The sequence below is a fragment of the Lycium ferocissimum genome, chromosome 2, assembly GCF_029784015.1.
Source record: "Lycium ferocissimum isolate CSIRO_LF1 chromosome 2, AGI_CSIRO_Lferr_CH_V1, whole genome shotgun sequence".
NCBI classification, from domain to species: domain Eukaryota; kingdom Viridiplantae; phylum Streptophyta; class Magnoliopsida; order Solanales; family Solanaceae; genus Lycium; species Lycium ferocissimum.
In genome coordinates this window covers 51,987,608-52,006,310 of record NC_081343.1, presented here as the reverse complement: position 1 = coordinate 52,006,310, position 18,703 = coordinate 51,987,608, and the positions used below count along the sequence as shown (strand labels likewise).

The 18,703-nt window shown below is 34.2% G+C and overlaps 1 protein-coding gene and 1 pseudogene across 1 annotated transcript; one reads left to right on the top strand and one right to left on the bottom strand.

Annotated features, from left to right (window-relative positions):
• Positions 1-4,052: 4,052 nt before the first annotated feature.
• LOC132047716 (subtilisin-like protease 4) lies at positions 4,053-6,186 on the bottom strand (annotated as a pseudogene).
• An 8,241-nt stretch (positions 6,187-14,427) lies between these two features.
• LOC132043831 (uncharacterized) lies at positions 14,428-18,703 on the top strand. The gene is made up of 2 exons (XM_059434298.1): positions 14,428-16,671; positions 18,055-18,703. The coding sequence occupies exons 1-2, from the start codon at positions 16,313-16,315 to the stop codon at positions 18,272-18,274; spliced, it is 579 nt and encodes a 192-aa protein (XP_059290281.1). The 5' UTR covers positions 14,428-16,312; the 3' UTR covers positions 18,275-18,703.

The window sequence follows — 18,703 nt, the reverse complement described above, 5'->3', positions numbered from 1 at the left end:
TAGCCTAATTATGAGTTAATTCACTTGTTGAATTAATAATGCAATTAAGACGCCAAAAATGATTTTAAAAATAAACCATCCTTAAAGTTAATTTTCTATGCACCCTCTTTTAATTAGTCATGCATAAGCTTCTTCAAGCTTTATACATATGTTCCCCTTTAAACCATTTTTAAGCAAACTAGTCCCCGGATAGGTGTTTGCACGTGTGTACCATCTCAATGAATATAACTATTTTAAAAGGGCATAAAAATTATTAAATCATATGTATAATGTATAACATGAAAATGGGGATAAAATACACGCGGAAAATAATTAAATGGAAAATATGTATCATTACAAGGGGTAATGAAAATTTTCAAATTGGAATACAAGGCATGATAGATATTAAACTAACTTGGATATAAATTGGAAACCAAGCTATATGATACCAAATTTTAGAAAACTATTTCAAGAAAGGAAATTCTAAACAGCCTAAGCATAAGACATGATAGAACAAATAATAGAGAGATGAATATTATCCAAAAGAACACACAGCTCATAGCTGTTGGACAGTTGGAGAAATCTTTTCTTAGTAACAAATCTCCCTCTTTCTATGCTGCTGCTGGCAACTCAATTTGTTTGCTATTATTATTTGAACTTGTAAATGGACATGAATAGAGGGTCTTTGACAAATAATAGAAAGAGAGTTTTATATTTACAAAACATAACATTACAAATCCTATACAAAACATGCTTTATATTTTAAAAAATATATATATTTTTAAATTATTTTTTATTTTTTAAAAATCATTTTTTAAAAAAAAAAAAAATTATTTTTTAAAAAAATATTTTTTTTAAATTTTTTTTTTTTTTTTTGCTCAAAAACATGTGTATATCTCGCTCAAGACTTAAAAAGTTTGCTCAAAATTTAGTGTATGAAAAATGTATGAAATGTGTATATCTGTTCAAGGCTTAAAAAACAAAATTGTGTGTATGAAAACAATATGAAATTTGTATCTTGCTTGTCTTAAAAGTCACATTTTCATGTATAAAGTTCATGTTAGATTTCGTAAAATTAATACAACTACAACAACATTGTATATAACTTTGATACAACATTCAAGACTTAAAATGCAAATTTTTGTGTATGAAATGTGTATATCTTGATCAAGGCTTAAACATTATGCTTAAAATTTTATGCTATGAAATGTGTATATCTTCCTCAAGACTTAGAATTTCATTCACATTGTTTGTATATAAATTTCATATTAGGTTTACGGGAAAATTAATACAACTACAACAACATTGTAACAATTTTCATACAATAATAAAGTTTTCGCTCAAAATTTTGTATATGAAAATTATATTAAAAATTTTGCTCACACATACACACATTTCATACAACTTTCATACACGTAAATATGAGGTAATTTTTTTAAGCCATTGAGCAAAAAAAAAAAAAAAAAAAATTAATATTTAAAAAAATATATATAAAAATATTTTTTTATAAAAAATATATATATTTTCTGGAAAAAAAAATAAAAAAACGTGTATGTTTTGTAATATATCGTTATGTTTTGTAAATAAGGAAAACTATCGTTACGTTTCGTGTATATATACTAGTTTTCCCATTAATGAAATGTGTGTAGATATTGTGACTAACCCGACTCATCATTATGATATTATATTATTATGGCCTAGCTTGTAGGACTATTCTTTCCATTCATTTATAGTATGACATTTAAACTTTAAAGTATGAGAGATGAAAAGAAGCATTGATTAACGTAAAATGGATGCGTAAAGTTACATATATTCACATCAAATGAATTTAGACCATGGTATATTATTAATTTTGTAACTCCTCAAATTCTGTCTGGTTAATATGAAAAGTAACGTTTTTTTTACCCATTATAATTTCTAATTCATAACACAAAAGGTTACAATTTAGTAACATGATAAGTAACGTTTTTTTCTATTATAATTTGCTAATTCATTACACTTTGAAAGGTTATCATCTGCGACGAAATTAAAAGCTGAGCATCTCAATGGATCCATTTATATTTTTCTAATTTAACTTTTTATCTTCATTAAGATTTTATTTACCTTTTGTACATAAACCGTCACTTAACTTTTGAACTATTGTTCTAATAGAAAATCTATCGAATAAGACCTTACAACAACAGAATTACATTTTATCAATAGTAGGTACTGCCGCCAAATAGGAGTAGCAAAAGCAAAAAGAGCACTACTTTTTTGTGGCAGAAATAATTTAAACAATCGACAACTATTTGACACAAAGAAGGTATTCTTGAAGTGAAATGAAATGGCAATATATTATGAATTTTATAAAGAATACACAGAATATGAAAAGATTGTGAAAGGATGACTTTAATAGCTAGTGGAAGCTCAAAGGAGCAAATATCAGACCAAAAACGTGAAAATCTGTTATTGAAAATGAACATTAATTTATTTAGGATTTGATTCAATGCAGTTGAAAATTCATTACTGCAGCTGAACGTGTAATTCAACTTGCATGTAATTGAAATATTACTATTTACATTTAATGAATTAGATATTTTATTACATTTTGATTTATAGCGAGGGCAAAATTGTAATCTAACTTTCAAGGTAGGAGCTTCCCACTTTTAATGTTATATGATTGATATATATATATATATATATATATATATATATATATATATATATATATATATATAGCCTCAAATTTTAAAACCTGAAGGTCAACCGCATTGTGCGGATTCCATCCGAGGTGCCTAACACCTTCATCGGGAAATCACCAGAATCCTTACCCGTTCTCTGGTACTATATTAAAAGGTTTTCATAAAACAACCTTAAATCAAACGGTTTTCCTAATCACCATAATTAATTAGGCAACGAATTTGTTAAATGAACAAAGAGCCAAGTTATGATATTAGCTTTCGCGCCCGCATAGAAGTGAACCGTAACAAGTGCCTTCAACTCTATTTCTTGCCACCCTCAAGTTTTAGTTTCTCTATTTTTATTAAACAAATCCAGCCCCAGTTAGTTGAAGCATTTAATAAGTTTTAAGGATCTAGTAGCTCAGTTGGTTGGCTATCTAAACTTTCACCTTATTGGTGAGGATTCGAATCCTCACGCTGTAATCCCTTCCCCCATTTTCCTTTCCCCTGCCCCCTATGTAATAAAAAGAAAAATCTAAAAAAAAAAAACATGAGTTTTTAGAAAGAAGAGTTTTTCCTAGTTCACAGTAAATGTTGGCATTTGAGTTTTCCTTCCCCAAGGACCTTTTAATGCATCTTCATTTGAAATGCTTGTTAATTACCACACAATCATATACTAAGTAAATAAAGAAGAAGAAATACTGCAAGGATTCAACGAGGTTAGCACGGGTTTCAGAACTCCTTGAGGCTTGTGCTATCTCACCAACTTAGCACAAGCCTCTAAGCTCCTTTTGCCATAGTGCCAACTTAGCACAAACTTAACACAACAGAAATTTCCATTAATTTCTGCAGTTTTGTGTCGGTGGCAATTCAAATCCACTGGAATTCAAGACTCAATTAAAAATTTTCTTCTAAATTATCATTCACTATTGTATTTTTTGATGAATGCTTATTAACAAGTTGCTAAACAGAAACATAGATTCAAACAAACAAAGCTGCAGTCGAGGCTGCTACCTAATTCAATCAAAACAGGTACATTCTCTCATCTTTCAAGAGATGCAGTAGGGAACTAGGGATGATTCTTACATTACCTTGTATAAATAACATGGTCTGCGGGGGAATGTTCAATTGAATTAAAATATCATGCTAAAGAGAAAAAAAAAAGTACAAACGTTTTCAATCGTAATAATATAGGATATGAGAGGAGTTGATAGCAAATAAGAACAATGGTCGTTTAATTACTCATTACTTCTCCAGTATTTTTTTTCCATTTTTTTGAATGACAATCAATTTTCATAACAAACCCTTACCTCTTTCCAAAGGAATCACATAAGAACATATAGGAATTTGTCTACAAATAATGGAGAAGTCATCTCTTATAAGTTATCATACATCCACTTTCATCTTTTAATGTTATGAAATGAACATTTCTATTGGAGTTCTAACAGAGTACCTATCAGAAGACCATGTTATGTATCCATGGGAATGTCCTGTTAGCGCTGAAGGTTTAACTGTTACATTATAAGACGCCTTCTGATTCAACGATGAAAACTTCAAGGTGGTAGAATTAACAGTCACCTCAACACCGTAGAGTCCAAACACTTTAACTGTGTAAGTTGAATTAGTTTCACCAACATTAGTTACAGTCCTTGTATAAGTTTGAGCGCCTGATTCAATAGGAATAGAAAATGAAGGATAGTTCAACTCTTGTTCAGTATGCTCGATGTGCAATGTACCTTCCTTTTCACAATGGTACTAAATTGTTGATCCGTGAAATTCAAGCCACATAAGTACAACACATAATCTTCAGGTTGAATGTCATAAATGAGTCCTGGATCATTTGCTCTTGATGGGTTCACGTGCCCTTATCCAATAGAAAATGGAGCAGCAGGATTAAGTGTTTCATCCTGAATCAGATTTTTACCAAGGTTAACCAAGTCAGCAGTGGTCATGATTGCAGATTTAATTGCAGCGGGAGACCAATCGGGATGTGCACTCCTTAACAAGGCTGCTACTCCTGCAAGGTGAGGGCAAGACACCGACGTGCCAGAAAGAATGTTGAATGTCGATGCAGCAGATCTTATCTTTGGTTTCCACGCTGCAAGGATATTCACTCCAGGGCCACTAATGTCAGGGTTTAGTATGCCTTTACTTATGCTAAATGGTCCCCTAGAAGAGAAGTAAGCACTTGTTGGCGCGTGGTTGTCTCCGATACTCGTTCCCTTGAACGATATTGTTGCAACAGGGGCTGAAGTTGATTTCATATAATTTAAGATCTTTTGTCCATCACCATAAGTAACATGTGTTGCCGGAAGGACGTGAACTTCTACAAATGTTGTATAGCCAGGAACTTTGTGGTTCATGAGAATCATGGCGGAACCACCGGCATCTTTCACTTGTTGTCCTAGTTGAACACTAGAAATACCGGAATCGCTAGTATGACATAACACTATTTTACCCTTGAATTGTATCCAACAATAAACAATCATCACCATTTTCGAGAAGTAGTAATTTTTGTGAAAAGTTTGTTGGTTGAAAGGCTGAGTCACCCTCATATTTTGCTCCATTACCCAGAACTGCTACTGCACTTATCTTTCTCTCTGTTGTGCTAGCTGCAACAGTGAGAATACATGGGGCGCCATTAGTTACAGTACCATTATATGGTCCTGCATTTCCTGCCGATGTAATTACAAAAATCCCCTTGGCATTCGCACTATAAGAGCCAATTGCTAAAGCATCACTATATAAAGGTAAAGCGACTGGTGATCCAAGGGAAATCGACATCACATCCACACCGTCTTCAATGTCAGCATCGATACCAGCTAAGATATCGGAATCATTACAAGTTGAAGCACAAACTCTGTACATGGCTACATGAGCACGAGGTGCAATGCCAACAGCAGTGCCATTAGCATTACCAAGAAAATTGGCACCTTCCACAAAGTTTCCAGCAGGTGTTCTTGAAGTATGTGTTCCGTGTCCATCCATCCAATGGTGACGTAGCCGATTAGGCAAAATTTCTTGCTCCAATAAGCTTGTTGTTACAAGCTGTGAAATTGAACTCACATTTGCCTTTCCATTTCGCAGGAGGAGGAGGCATTCCATTGTCGTTGAATGAAGGATGTTGTGGAGTTATTCCAGTATCTAATAAGCCAATAATCACACCTTTACCAGAATTTGAAGCATTCCACAAGCCAATATTCTGGTGCAACCCAAGGAAACTTGGAGTGTGTGTGGTATGCAACTCCAGTACCCTTTGGGTACACGCAGATACAAATCCTGGTTTCTTTTCCCTCATCTTCACATCATCTGATGACAACACAGCAGCAACTCGGCTAAGCACATGACGGTAAGAATGTATAATGCGCGGCGAGTGATCTGAACTTGCGGAAGTTGTAGGCAAAAATGATTGATGCCAGGTGTATAAATCATTTGGATCAGAGAAAAGCAGATCATCAGGAAACTCAAGTTGTGCTATATAAGTATCTAGATCGCTTTGATTAGTAAGATGGTCACCAAAGGTCTTTGATGAAAGAAGCAGGGCCATGCAAAAAAAGATTGAAACGAATTTCAGATCCATGTTGTTGTTAGGTGATGATCATCACAATTAGCAAGATATGTATATATAGTTCTTGTTTGATGCTGCTCCATTCAATATGTAATCATTGTTTACCTACCTTTTTATGCATGTTCCTAACTTGGATTAATTACATTACCTTATAAAGTGATATTAGTATAAACGCATATATTAGATTTTTCCCTTATGTGTGGTGAGCGATTGTATCCCTTATGCTTAGCACTTCACTTTTCGGCCAACTATCTCTATTTGCCTATTCAAGCATAGTCGTTTGATTTGGAAATAGAATATTGTTATCTATAGTTGTGTCACTGTCCGTTTTCTGCACGAATCACTCGGCGTCTTAACTTAACTAAGTGAACCTTCTGAATTATTCTATTTTGTTCTAATTTTAGCATGTCACGCAAACCAACATTTTTCAAAAAAGTAAATTATAATGTCTCATCTGAAACTTTTGTCAAGTAATATTCTGAAAACTTTTGTCTAGTGTCTATTCAAGTGAAAACCATTACCCAACTCTAATGTTTATGAAGCCTCTAACTCTAAAGAACTAGCAACTACAGCACACGAACTTCCTGGCTAGTCCTTAATCTAAATAAACAAAGAAAGAAATAACTGAATAAAGCAAAAAGGAGTCTCGATGGGAAGCAAATGCGGAGCTCACCAATCAACTGTTGGTGTGAGGGAATATCCTAGCCTCTATTTTGTTTGCAATACATGTGCCTACATTGACATAGCCTTAGTGGCCATGAGAATTTTTCGCTTTTTTTGGAAAAAAAATCACTTTATTTGAAAATCAGCGTTTGATCATAAAAATTTCAAATACAACTTGAAGTTATATTTGAAATCTGCAAAACACCTAAAATTTTGTTTTCACTTTCATTACATTCAAATAACCAAATATTCTTTGCAAAAACTGTAGAGATATTTTAGGCTTGATTCTATAATTTTTTTATTTTAGGCTTGATTCTGCAATCTTTGTAAATCTGAAAACTTACTTGATTCCAGTGATCTTTGTAAAATGGGAAACTTATTTTAAGTCCTTGATTGTAGGGTAAATAGCTAGAAGTTAGCTCTTTCCGTTTATCATGTTACTTACCAGTACCTATGTATTGATGTACATATTCTTCTATGAGAAATAACAGATTACAAAAAGAATTATTCAGCTCAAGATTTGAACTTGGTATCAACGCCATGGGCAAATCAGATGATTCCCAGTCTGCTCTGATTATCATTCAATCTGAAAATTCCTCTTTCAATGCGATAGGATTATTCTGAATGAAAGAAATTATGCTATGTAGTCTCAAATCATAGAGATGCACATTGCTGAAAAAGAAAAACTCTCGTTTCTTCGCGAGAATACAAAACCACCTACTGAAAAGGATGAAGGATATGAGAAGTGGTACACAAACAATCAAAAGTTTAAGAGGTGGTTTTTGATGTCTATATCTCCAGAGATTATGAAGCGATATATCCGCCTACCTACTACTCGAGATATTTGGAAAGCTCTGTCTCCAGCCTTCTATGATGGAGCAGATGAACTACAAGTCTTCACTTTGAATCAAAAGGCCTTTTCTGCCAAACAAAATGGTAGATTTCTCTTTCTATTATGGCGAATTAATTGAAATTTTTAGTGAGTTGGGTCATTGTGATAAGGTGATCACGGAAAATGAGAAGGATGTCACTTCTTATCCCAAGTCTATTCAACGGCAAAGGGTGCACATCTTTCTTGCTGGTTTAGATGGTGAATTTGAATAGATTCGTGGTGAAATCCTGAGAAAGGATCCTATTCCAAAATTAGAAGAATCTTTGCTCAATGGTTCGTCGTGAATCTTTCTGGCATGCAGCACTGAATGGAGAACTTGAAAAATCAGAAGCGTCAGCCATGGTGAGCAAAAACAAATCAAATCAAAATCAACCAGATCGAATTAAGTCTAAGGGTATCAACAAGTCCACCTATAAGTGTACTCACTGTGATCAACCAAGGCACACAAAAGATCGTTGCTTTGAACTTGTGGGATACCCGGACTGGTGGGATCACAATCGTGATTCAGGAAGGAAAAATGCAAGCAAGACCTCCACTGCTGCAATTGTAGAAACAAATGCTCAGGAAGATGTTGCTGGACAATCCACAACCTTGGCGCCAATGAGAGGTAACAGTGGTGACGCTTTAAATTCATCCGCACTTGTTTCTAATAGTACATGGATAATTGATTCCGAAGGTACGGATCACATGACATTTGATTCTATACAAGTATCATCCCTTATCCCTCGTCACAGAAGTATATTTCCACCGCTAATGGTTCCTCTGCACCTATCATTGGAGAAGGATCTTGGTCCCTCATTAATAATTTGAACTTAGACTCAGTCTTAGTAGTTTCATCGTTGGATTATAATCTTTTGTCTGTTTCTCAAATTACCACATCATTATTTTCCCACTTATTTTGCATTGAAAAAATTTCAATTCCTATTTCCCACTGAATGTCAGTGGGAAAAAACTAAATAGTAGAATTTTCACACGGAAAAATTTAAAAGTTTTCCAGTGTTTCAATGGGAACCTGTTTCCCACCATGCATTTTCAGTGAGATTGTTCGGTGGGAATGAGGTGGGAAAATCATGTTTTCTACGTCAGTGGGAAAAACCTCTTTTTCTAGTAGTGTAAGTTTTTACCCCTAATGTATATAATATCCTTAGATATATATTATACTAAAAGTCTATATGCAAACACATGTCATGTATTTATTGGCTTCGAGTAAACGCCGAATATTTTACTTATTTACTTTGCTATTTGTTCGAACCCACCCAATTAGGTAGGGAATATTACGATTGATTTATCAATGATTTTATGTTTTTGGACTAGTTTGCTAAGTATTATTGAACTTGTAAAAGTGGTGGAATTTTTCAATTAGTTTTGGAAATGTATTTTGCTTTTATTTATTCAGACGGGTAACTTGAAATTGTGAAGCACCTTTCGACTTTATAACCAAATTGCGGCACTTTACTCTCTAATCAATCCCTTCTATATGTCCTTTTCTTTCTTAAATAAAAATACTTTCTAGGAATACCAAGAGAATTTGATTTATGAATATTGTGTTTGTGTTTGTTTGCTTTAAGGAGATGGTATAAAATAGTCCCAGGATAAGTGGTATAAGAAGGTATATCCCAGCTTATACCATGGGATGCATTTTATACTTTGTTTGGTACAAGGAATAAATTTATAAATTTATACCTTCTACCAAACATGGTATAAAAATTGGTGCTGGGATATCCCAGTTTATACCTGTCACGCCCCGAACCATGGCCTGGGCGAAACACGGCACTCGGTGCCTTACTGCATGTGACCGAGTGAACCACATGGCTTGCTGAATCATCATGAGGCATAACATGAGCGGAATATAACGTGAATGCATGATGAGCCTTTATAAAACGTAGTAAGTCATAATACTTAATAAAAATACTTGTTTAAACATAAGTGCGGAAATAACATGAATGAGCCAAAATGGCTATACGACTCCGAATGTCGACATAACATAACCGACTTGTCTAGTCTATGAAACCTCTATCATGAGTGCATAACTAATCATAAAACATACTGAGATGGGGGACAAGGCCCAAAGATACCTTAGATGCATAACTAATCATAAAACAAAAGTTGACTAAACCCATGAATGAGATGGGGCTCACCAATAATATAAGATACGAAGGTAACCGATCCATCTTGCGTGCGAACACTCGGTCACTTGCCCGGGGAAATACGAGATTTAATAATATGAAAGGATGTGTCGTCTCACGTAAATCGGTAATTAAAGCAACTCCCAAAACATCGTGAAATAGTGGCACTTCCCCATGGTATATCATGAAAAAAGGGACATGGTTTTCGTCATGGTTTTCATGAATCACTTTTCATGTACATGGTTTTCATGAACTTGCTTGCATGAACTTGTAAAACATGTATAGTATTTTTTTAAAATAACATAATATGTAAAAGCATGCATGAAGAAATAACATGGGACATGATATACGATAAAGAAATATTAAGAACTCAATGATGGAATTATAACAATTCATACATGATATAATCATGGACATGGGAAACGTAAAGAATAATAATTTACATGAGCAATGAGCATGAATACATATGAGTATAATATAAGAAAAATTATTATACGTGGGGGAGTGATTTCTTGTTTAGATTACAAGGATATATTAGAATTGAACCGATCCATGAATGAAGTGAAAAGTGCTTGCGTCCAGTGATTTGGGCTTTCTAGGCCAATTTTACGAGAATATACGGCCGTATAACTCGGTCCGTATATGAATACTATTTTAGTAAAACGGGAACATGAGATTTAATAATATGAAAGGATCCGATTTTTCCGTCATTATGAGAGATCGTCCGTAGGGTAAGCATGGGTGGAGCGATCCTCATCCTATGGTCTTATGAGTCAAACGTAGTTTCGATCATTCGTCACTCGAATGATGGGTATCAAGAAAGCCCTCCTCGGTAATTAAAGCAACTCCCAAAAACATGAACATGTAAAATAGTGGCACTTGCTGCCCATGGTATATCATGAAACATAACTTGCTTGTACATGGTTTTCATGAATCGTAACTTACTTATACATGGTTTTCATGAATCATAACTTTCTTGTACATGGTTTTCATGAATCATAACTTGCTTGCATGAACTTGTAAAACATGTATAGTATTTTCTTGAAAATAACATAATATATCATAAATTAGCATGCATGAACCCATGGAATGGGATATATGGGTTTTTCATAGATTACGGACAGATTCTTAATAATCATAAAGAAATATTAAGAACTCAATGATGGAATTATAACAATTCATACATGATATAATCATGGACATGGGCCTAGGGTTATCATGAGCATAGTATAGAAACCTAGTTTTGACATGGTAAAGAATAATAATTTATGGACTATGAGGCGTGGGGAAGAACAATGATGTTCTCACACGTAGATAGTAACTCTACATACCTAGTAATGCTCCAAACTTGAATTAAATACTTTAACTTGGAAGAAGATTTTCAAAATCTTGAATTCCTGAACCTTGAGATGGGTTTTCTTGAAAACCCTAGTTTAGGAATGATGATTTCTTGTTTAGGTTACAAGGATATATATTAGAATTGACTTGGAATGATTAGAGTAGGCTTGGTGTTCTTGATGATGGGAGAGAATAGAAGGTCGTTCTAGGGCTTGGGGGTGTAAAGAATGAAGTGAAAAAGCCTTAAAACGAAGTTTTATAATTACCTTTAAAATCGGACCCATTTTACTCATAACATAATTTTACGTCCCATGACAAAAAAAGTTTTACATGACTGTATGTCTCACCGTAAATCCGTTCCAGTGATTTGGGCTTTCTAGAGCCAATTTTACGGTCTGAATATACGGCCCGTATAATTTTCACGATTACTTAAATGAATGTGTTTTAATGTACATAACCGTATATTCCACCGTATATCGCTCTTAATGCTTAGAACACTATTTTAGTAAAACGGGCATAACTTTTTGTACAGATGTGACTAAGTTTGACCTTCATAATATACCGTTGGAAAGGTATTTCAAAGATCTACAACTTTCAAGAAGGAATTTTTCCCAAATTCCTTACAGATATTTCCGTATACTCATTTTAATTGAGACGTGGTGCAAACTCACTTGAACTAAACACGCTCGTAGGGTAACTTCCGACTTTCCTTTGCTCAAGGACTCTTCTCATGTCTTGATTGGGCAAATATATATATTCAAACACCATTTATACACTACTCAAATTGGGTTCATTATACCCCCGTCTTATGAGTCAAATCTTAGCCCGAATGCACGAGGTGTTATAATATCTCCCCCTTGGGATCATTCGTCCTCGAATGATGGGTCATGGTCAAGAATATGGCTGGACATGGCTTGAATACATGAACATGAAAGAAACATGACATAAAACATAAGAGCTTGACATGTTTATGTGAGAACATGGTCATGGATCATGAGAACTGAATACGTGATTACATGGAAACATGTACATAGGGAACATGAAACTGCGTAGCACCTACATAAATGAGAATCATGAAACATTTGTCCTCGATTTATGACTAGTGGTTAAGAATCGCTATTAACTCTGGAATCTACAAAATTTATGGCAGGACTTCCTTCATAATTCAAACCCTTACGACATTTCTCAAATGCCTGCCAGCTAACTAAAGTACCAACATACAACTCACACGGTATCTTAATACGCATGATGTGACATAACGTGATTACTGAATCTTGAATGTAGCTAACATAAATACTGAATCTTGAATGTAGCTAACATAAACAAAAGCTAATTTATGCCAAAAAATATTCACAAAAATATTTAATAGCGTTAATAGGCCCATGCGAAAAAGGGTTGAAAGTGCGACAATTTTTTTTTTCCACTAATAAAAATCCTTTGGAGAAATCATTATGGCAAAGAGGCTACTTGGGAGCGAGAAGAGGATATGCTAATTCAATATCCCCATTTTTTCGAGACTAGCATAAGGTAAATTTCGGGACGAAATTTCTTAAGGGGGAGAATAGAGAGTTGTAACACCCCAAAATTTTTTTTAGCAAATACTTGAATTTTCAATGTATCATATCTTGATAGTAAGGGTATATTTTACTTCGCACTTCACCGAATGAGACGTATACTATTTGAACTGAACTTGACGATATTTGAAACTTGTTTGAAGTGTTATGGTGTAGTTATATAAACTACTCCTACTATGATTATCTTAGTAAATTTATTAAATGGATAAGATATTTATAAAAGTGGGCAGCCCCTTTTTATTTTATTTTATTATTTTTCATCCTTATCTTACTAAGTAAGTATATACCCTTTTGGCTCTTATCCTCTCCACCACCCCTCCAATTTCGTTTTCTCCAAGGAAACAAGACACCAAAACCTCTCTCCTCTCATAATATTCATCCTCTAAATCAATCATCAAGACTTGCTTTGGTTGAGCCCCAAGCAACTCCACACGATTGAGGTAAGTTACAAACCCGTTTTTGGAGAAATCATTAATGCTAATTCAATATCCCCATTTTTTCGAGACTAGCATAAGGTAAATTTCGGGACTAAATTTCTTAAGGGGGAGAGGTAACACCCCAAAAATTTTTTTTAGCAAATACTTGAATTTTAGTGTTTTTAAGCATAATTCCTTGTATAAGGCTTAGTTTTAAATTATTCAAGATGTTCTAGAAAACTATTTCATAGCCCTACAACTTTCGTTCAGGTTATAAAACCCAGTTTTGCTTGTATTTACTCAAAAAGGGGTGATGAAGTATAGGGCAGGTGTTGCCTAGATTTCTGTTTTGCAAACCCTACATGTACTGCTGTTAGTATTTTGAGCATATCTTTTTGTACAAAACTGCTATAGGAGTGATTCGAATTTCTCTGAAACCCCAAGACATACATCTACAAATTTCATTAAGGCCACAAAGTCTATTTTTTTCGTTTACCCCATTGAAACTGAGCGATAGTACAAGACAGAAGTACTGTCCAGAATTCCCGTTTTGATAGTTTAGGCTGATTTTCACTGATTTCATGTTTAGTTTCGACGTGCTGAAACTATTGAACTTAAGTAGATATTTGATTGTGTATTTAAGGTATATATGCTCTTGTACAAGCTAAGAGGAATTGTTTGACGAAGTGGACTTTGGTTGGTCTATGGCGTAGACGATTTGAACTCCTCGAGTTGTGGTAGAACTTGTTGTGTGGTAAAATGCCAAGGTTTGTGTATAAACTTGAACTTGGAATATCTTTATTTTCTGGAATTTTTGAAGTATCTTGATGGGTTGTTTCCTTACTCTTCATCTTATATCATTGTATGGTTATTATCTCAAGTATTGCAAAACTTTCGCTAAATCGCCCACTTGTACGAATTGTTGATTATTTTGCATTCTTATTGGGACTTTGTCCTTCTTGTTGCGGTGACTGTGTCATCGATATCGGCATGCCTCTCGATTCGGATCTTGCCCATCTTAACTTTGGATTTACATTTCGTCTTGATGATGGATTTTCATCCATTTTCGAGTACGAGTGGAAAGCCACTTTCAACATGGCTCTTGATTCTCTTGATTATTGGGTGACGACCTTTCTTGATTTGGAGCTTCGGTCCATCTTGATATTGATTGTGCTTGGTGTGATGGTATGACGTACATATTGGGCGTAATTGGTTAATTGACAAACTCTCTTGAATTGAAGTATAAGCTTTCTTGATGCTTGAACCTTCGAATATTGATTTCGACATTTGGAAACTCTTCAAGGTTTTGATATTTGATACTTTGATATACTTGTTTACTTGATTTATTGTTATCTTATTGAGCTACCTACGACGGACAAGGGAATTGGAGAATCGAATGGCTCCAAGCCCAAAGTTTATACACCACTAAGCTTTATGCTTAGCGATAATTGTTTTCTATCGTAGGTAATGTACGGAAAGAGATTTGAAGATGGCCATTTGGAGTAGACTTTTTAGGAGCCTTAGTGAAGATCACATTTGCATATGCATCTAGGTCTTGTAAAATTTTGGGGACTTGTACATGATCCATATGTAACACTTATGTATGAAATTTTGGAGGCTTGTTGGACACAAGACCATGTGCTTGTAACTTGAACTTGGTGACTCGTTTTGCTATTTTAGGGTGTGCTTCCAACCCAAGTCATGCCATGTACCGGTTTACCTTTTGCCTTGTAATTATATACAAAGGAAGATACTAGTTTCTGTGATAATCGCAAGTTTAAGTTTCGTGTATCTTATGGACCCGCAGTAGTGTTGATTTGAAAATAGAATTTCAAAACGAAGTTTCTTAAATGTGTTGGCTATTTCAGAAGGGCATTACTATTTTAAATTGATACTATGATATTGTATTTCATCTAAGAAATTTTTCGGAGGGTATAATGGAAAAAAAAATGTCGCACTTTCAACCCTTTTTCGCATGGGCCTATTTCCGCTATTAACTATTTTTGTGGATATCTTTTGGCATAAATTTCTTCTAACATTGTAAGTGTGAAATTAGCTTTTGTTTCGTAAGTCGTATCCTCCCAAAGGGGATGCTACAGAGGCTCTAGATAAAGTTTTTTTTTTTTTTTTTTTATGGAGCTTTCATGGCGGAGAAAGATGGCTATGGTGTATCCATGACAAGTTTCTTAGCTATTTTTCACCGTGATCTTGGGTGCATTCGTAGAGGATCAAAATCAATTTTTATATAAGTTTGTATAATTTTATACAACAGTGTAAATGTATGTATAAATATCTCTTATACACTATTATACACTTTTATACAAGGTTGATACATTATCTGCGGTAAGCTTATAACGTTGTATATTCTTGTATAATGTTGTATAACGTGAAAGACTCTCAAGGGTATAAACTAAAAATATGGCTACAAGAATGTAATATTTTATGTTAGATGGCATATTTATTGAAATTATCCCTACATTCTTTCTCTTACTCCTTCGGTTTTATTTCATATATGACACTATTTACTTTTATATATTTAATATTATATTTTTAATGACATCTTTTTATAGCTAGATCATAAATTTTAAAATTCAATATTTTTCTTAAATTTTTACTCAGTCTAACTTGAAAACTTGAAAATCGGAGAAGTATATATCTTTATCTTCAATAAATCAGGTGCAGTGTAGTAAAAAAGAATAAACGTGTCCCCCTTGGCTTTTATTAAGTGAAGACTTGAAAAGTCTACTAATCTGTTAAACCAATTCAACTACCACCTATATATATGGAGTAGAGTACATACAATGATACAAATCGGTTGACATACCAACACAGGAAACTTGAACTTTTCATAGCAAACTAATTTCATAAATCCAGAAAGAAAGAAAAAACTGTCATTCTCTTCTTTGTACTATTTGTATGGATCTTTACCTTCTTATCTTTATTTTCTCACTTCCCAATTGGCCCCTAAATGCCTTAAAGTTTAACTAATCACGTGTTAATTTGTTGTTGATTCAGTGACCCTTTTCTTTGTTTGATTGATTGGAACTATTTTCTTGGAGTATTTTGCATGAGATTCCTAGAAATAACAAAAAAGTTATGGATAAGGAGACCGATACTCGGAATCAGAGAGCTCTGGAGACAGTAATCACTATCAGATTGGATCAAAATCTTGAAAATGAGGATTCAGGGATTGGTGGGAATGAGGTGATAGTGAAGGATTTGAAGCAAGAGAATTTTTCAAGTGTGATTGATGTGAAGTATGATGTTGAGGAAGGAAAATTGGAGAAGAATTTGGATGGTGATTTTGAGAAGGTGTGTAGGATATGTCATTTGGATACATTTGAAAGTGGAAAAAAATGGGTGGATTTGATCGAGATTGGTTGTGGATGTAAAGGAGAGCTTGGATTTGTTCATTCTCATTGTGCAGAAACTTGGTTTAAGCTTAAAGGAAATAGGTATCTTAACTTTTTCCTTTTTCCTCGTCTTTATTTACATATTATTCATGTTTATTTATCATTCTTTACTTTTTCCTCGTCTTTATTTACATATTATTCATGTTTATTTATCATTCTTTACTATCATTTGTTTTTTGACTGATGATCATATATGTATTCTTTAATCTAATCATGTCCCCAGGTTAAGTTTACAGTTCTACCTTTTTTTTCTTGCGTTTAATATACTGTGTACTTATGAGTCATATGTCTAAAAACTAAGATGTAGAAGATTTTCAAGTTAAAGCTTTGTCTTTATTGGAATTAGCCCCTGGTGGAAGTAGCAGGTACCTGGCGGAATAATCAAAGTGCACGCAAGCTGACCCTAACATCAACGCGATAAAAGCATATATTGCTTTGGGAGAGTCTTTTAAACTATAGTATTAGAGGGCTAAATTCAGTCATTGACAATCACTTGAATTGTTGTAGTTGTGTTTATACTTAAGATTTTTACTGACCTGTGTTTTTTCCGTTCAAGTTGTGATGAGGAACCTCGGCACCTACATGCATAATCAATCTAGGGCCCTTTGCATTATCATATAGTTCTAATGTCTAATAATTGATCATTTTTATTAACTAAATTCCTATGCAGACAGAGTTCTAATGTGTTTCACGAGCAGAAAGATTTGTACTTAATTGTTCTCAACGAAATTTATCCTGTGTCCTATACTGGTGGTCGGTCGATATGACTTGTTTGTGCCAAATAACAGAACATGAGGAAATATTAGAACTTGCTGTAGTTTCTCCAAACCTTGAAACTGTAGGTTTCACACTCTCCACAATACCGCCATCAAAGCCCGGGGAATAAATTTGTGTGCTTCAATATCCCCAAGCTTGGCTCCCCTAGGTTTCCAAAACTAAAGGATATCCTTTACTGTCTATGAAAGTTCCCGGATAACATGATATTTTGAATTACATGCCATATATAGATGGTTTGCACTCTGGCAGACCAGCAACATAATTATTACATTATTCCCAACTCCTTGCACAAGAAACGCCAGATAAGATGATTTTTCTTTTTAAATTTTCAGCTCGTAAAATCAAGAGCTTGTTATGTCCGGGCAGGGAACTCTTGTTGCTTAGTGATCTAAATGAATGGCATTATGTGCTTAACCTGGAAACCCTCTTGAATTGTAGAAAACTCTAGTATTGAAATTCTAAAAGTGATTGAATTGCTTGATAAGGGTAACTTAGCGTAAACGTAAAGCTGCTTTGTTCTGGTACAATCATTTTCTATGCCAACACCCTGAGAAGACGTAAAGACTAAAAAGGGGAATAATTAAAACTTGGAATTCAGGATGTATATTGTTTTGCTGCTTGTTAAAGTTGAAATTCCAAATCGTGCAGATTGTGTGAAATTTGTCAGGAGATTGCAAAAAATGTCACTGGTATCAGCGACAATAGATTTATTGAAGAGTGGAATGAAGCGAGATTTATTGCAAGTGCTACTGGTTCAGCAGACCGAGATAGAGCTCGCTGGCGTGGACAACCATTTTGTAACTTGTTGATAGCATGCCTGATAATAGTTTTTTTGCTACCGTGGTTTCTCCGTGTAAGTTTGTTTTGATGAGGTAAATAGAGTTAACTGTTTCTTGCCTCAAATCTTTTTCCGCGTCTTACAGATAGCAAGGTTTTGAGTGTTTTTAGTACATAAAACCAGCATAACTTATACCATTGCTGCGTCTTTCACATGATCTGAGCTAAGTTCTTGGTCGAGTTTACCAATAATATAGCCTTTTTCTGAGATAAGTGAGATTATATACTTCAGATCTTCTTTTGAATCTGTATCATTTTCTTAGTTTGGCTATATAATATTATTGTTTAAGTTGGCAATAACGTTTGACCTTTAGATCCTGGAGTGGCATGATTCATACATCATACATCCATCATCCATGAAACCTTCCTTTTATTTAGATGAGGAAATCATTTATCTTTATATGAGATTTTGAACAAGTTCTTAAGACATGAATTACATAATATGGCATGCTATGAGCTA

What these genes read in the sequence shown, in the direction of transcription:
- LOC132043831 (XM_059434298.1), top strand. Translation starts at nt 16,313, where the DNA reads ATGGATAAGGAGACCGATACTCGGAATCAGAGAGCTCTGGAGACAGTA. An exon ending in TTTAAGCTTAAAGGAAATAG is followed by an intron (nt 16,672 to 18,054) that starts GTATCTTAACTT and finishes CAAATCGTGCAG; the next exon opens with ATTGTGTGAAATTTGTCAGG.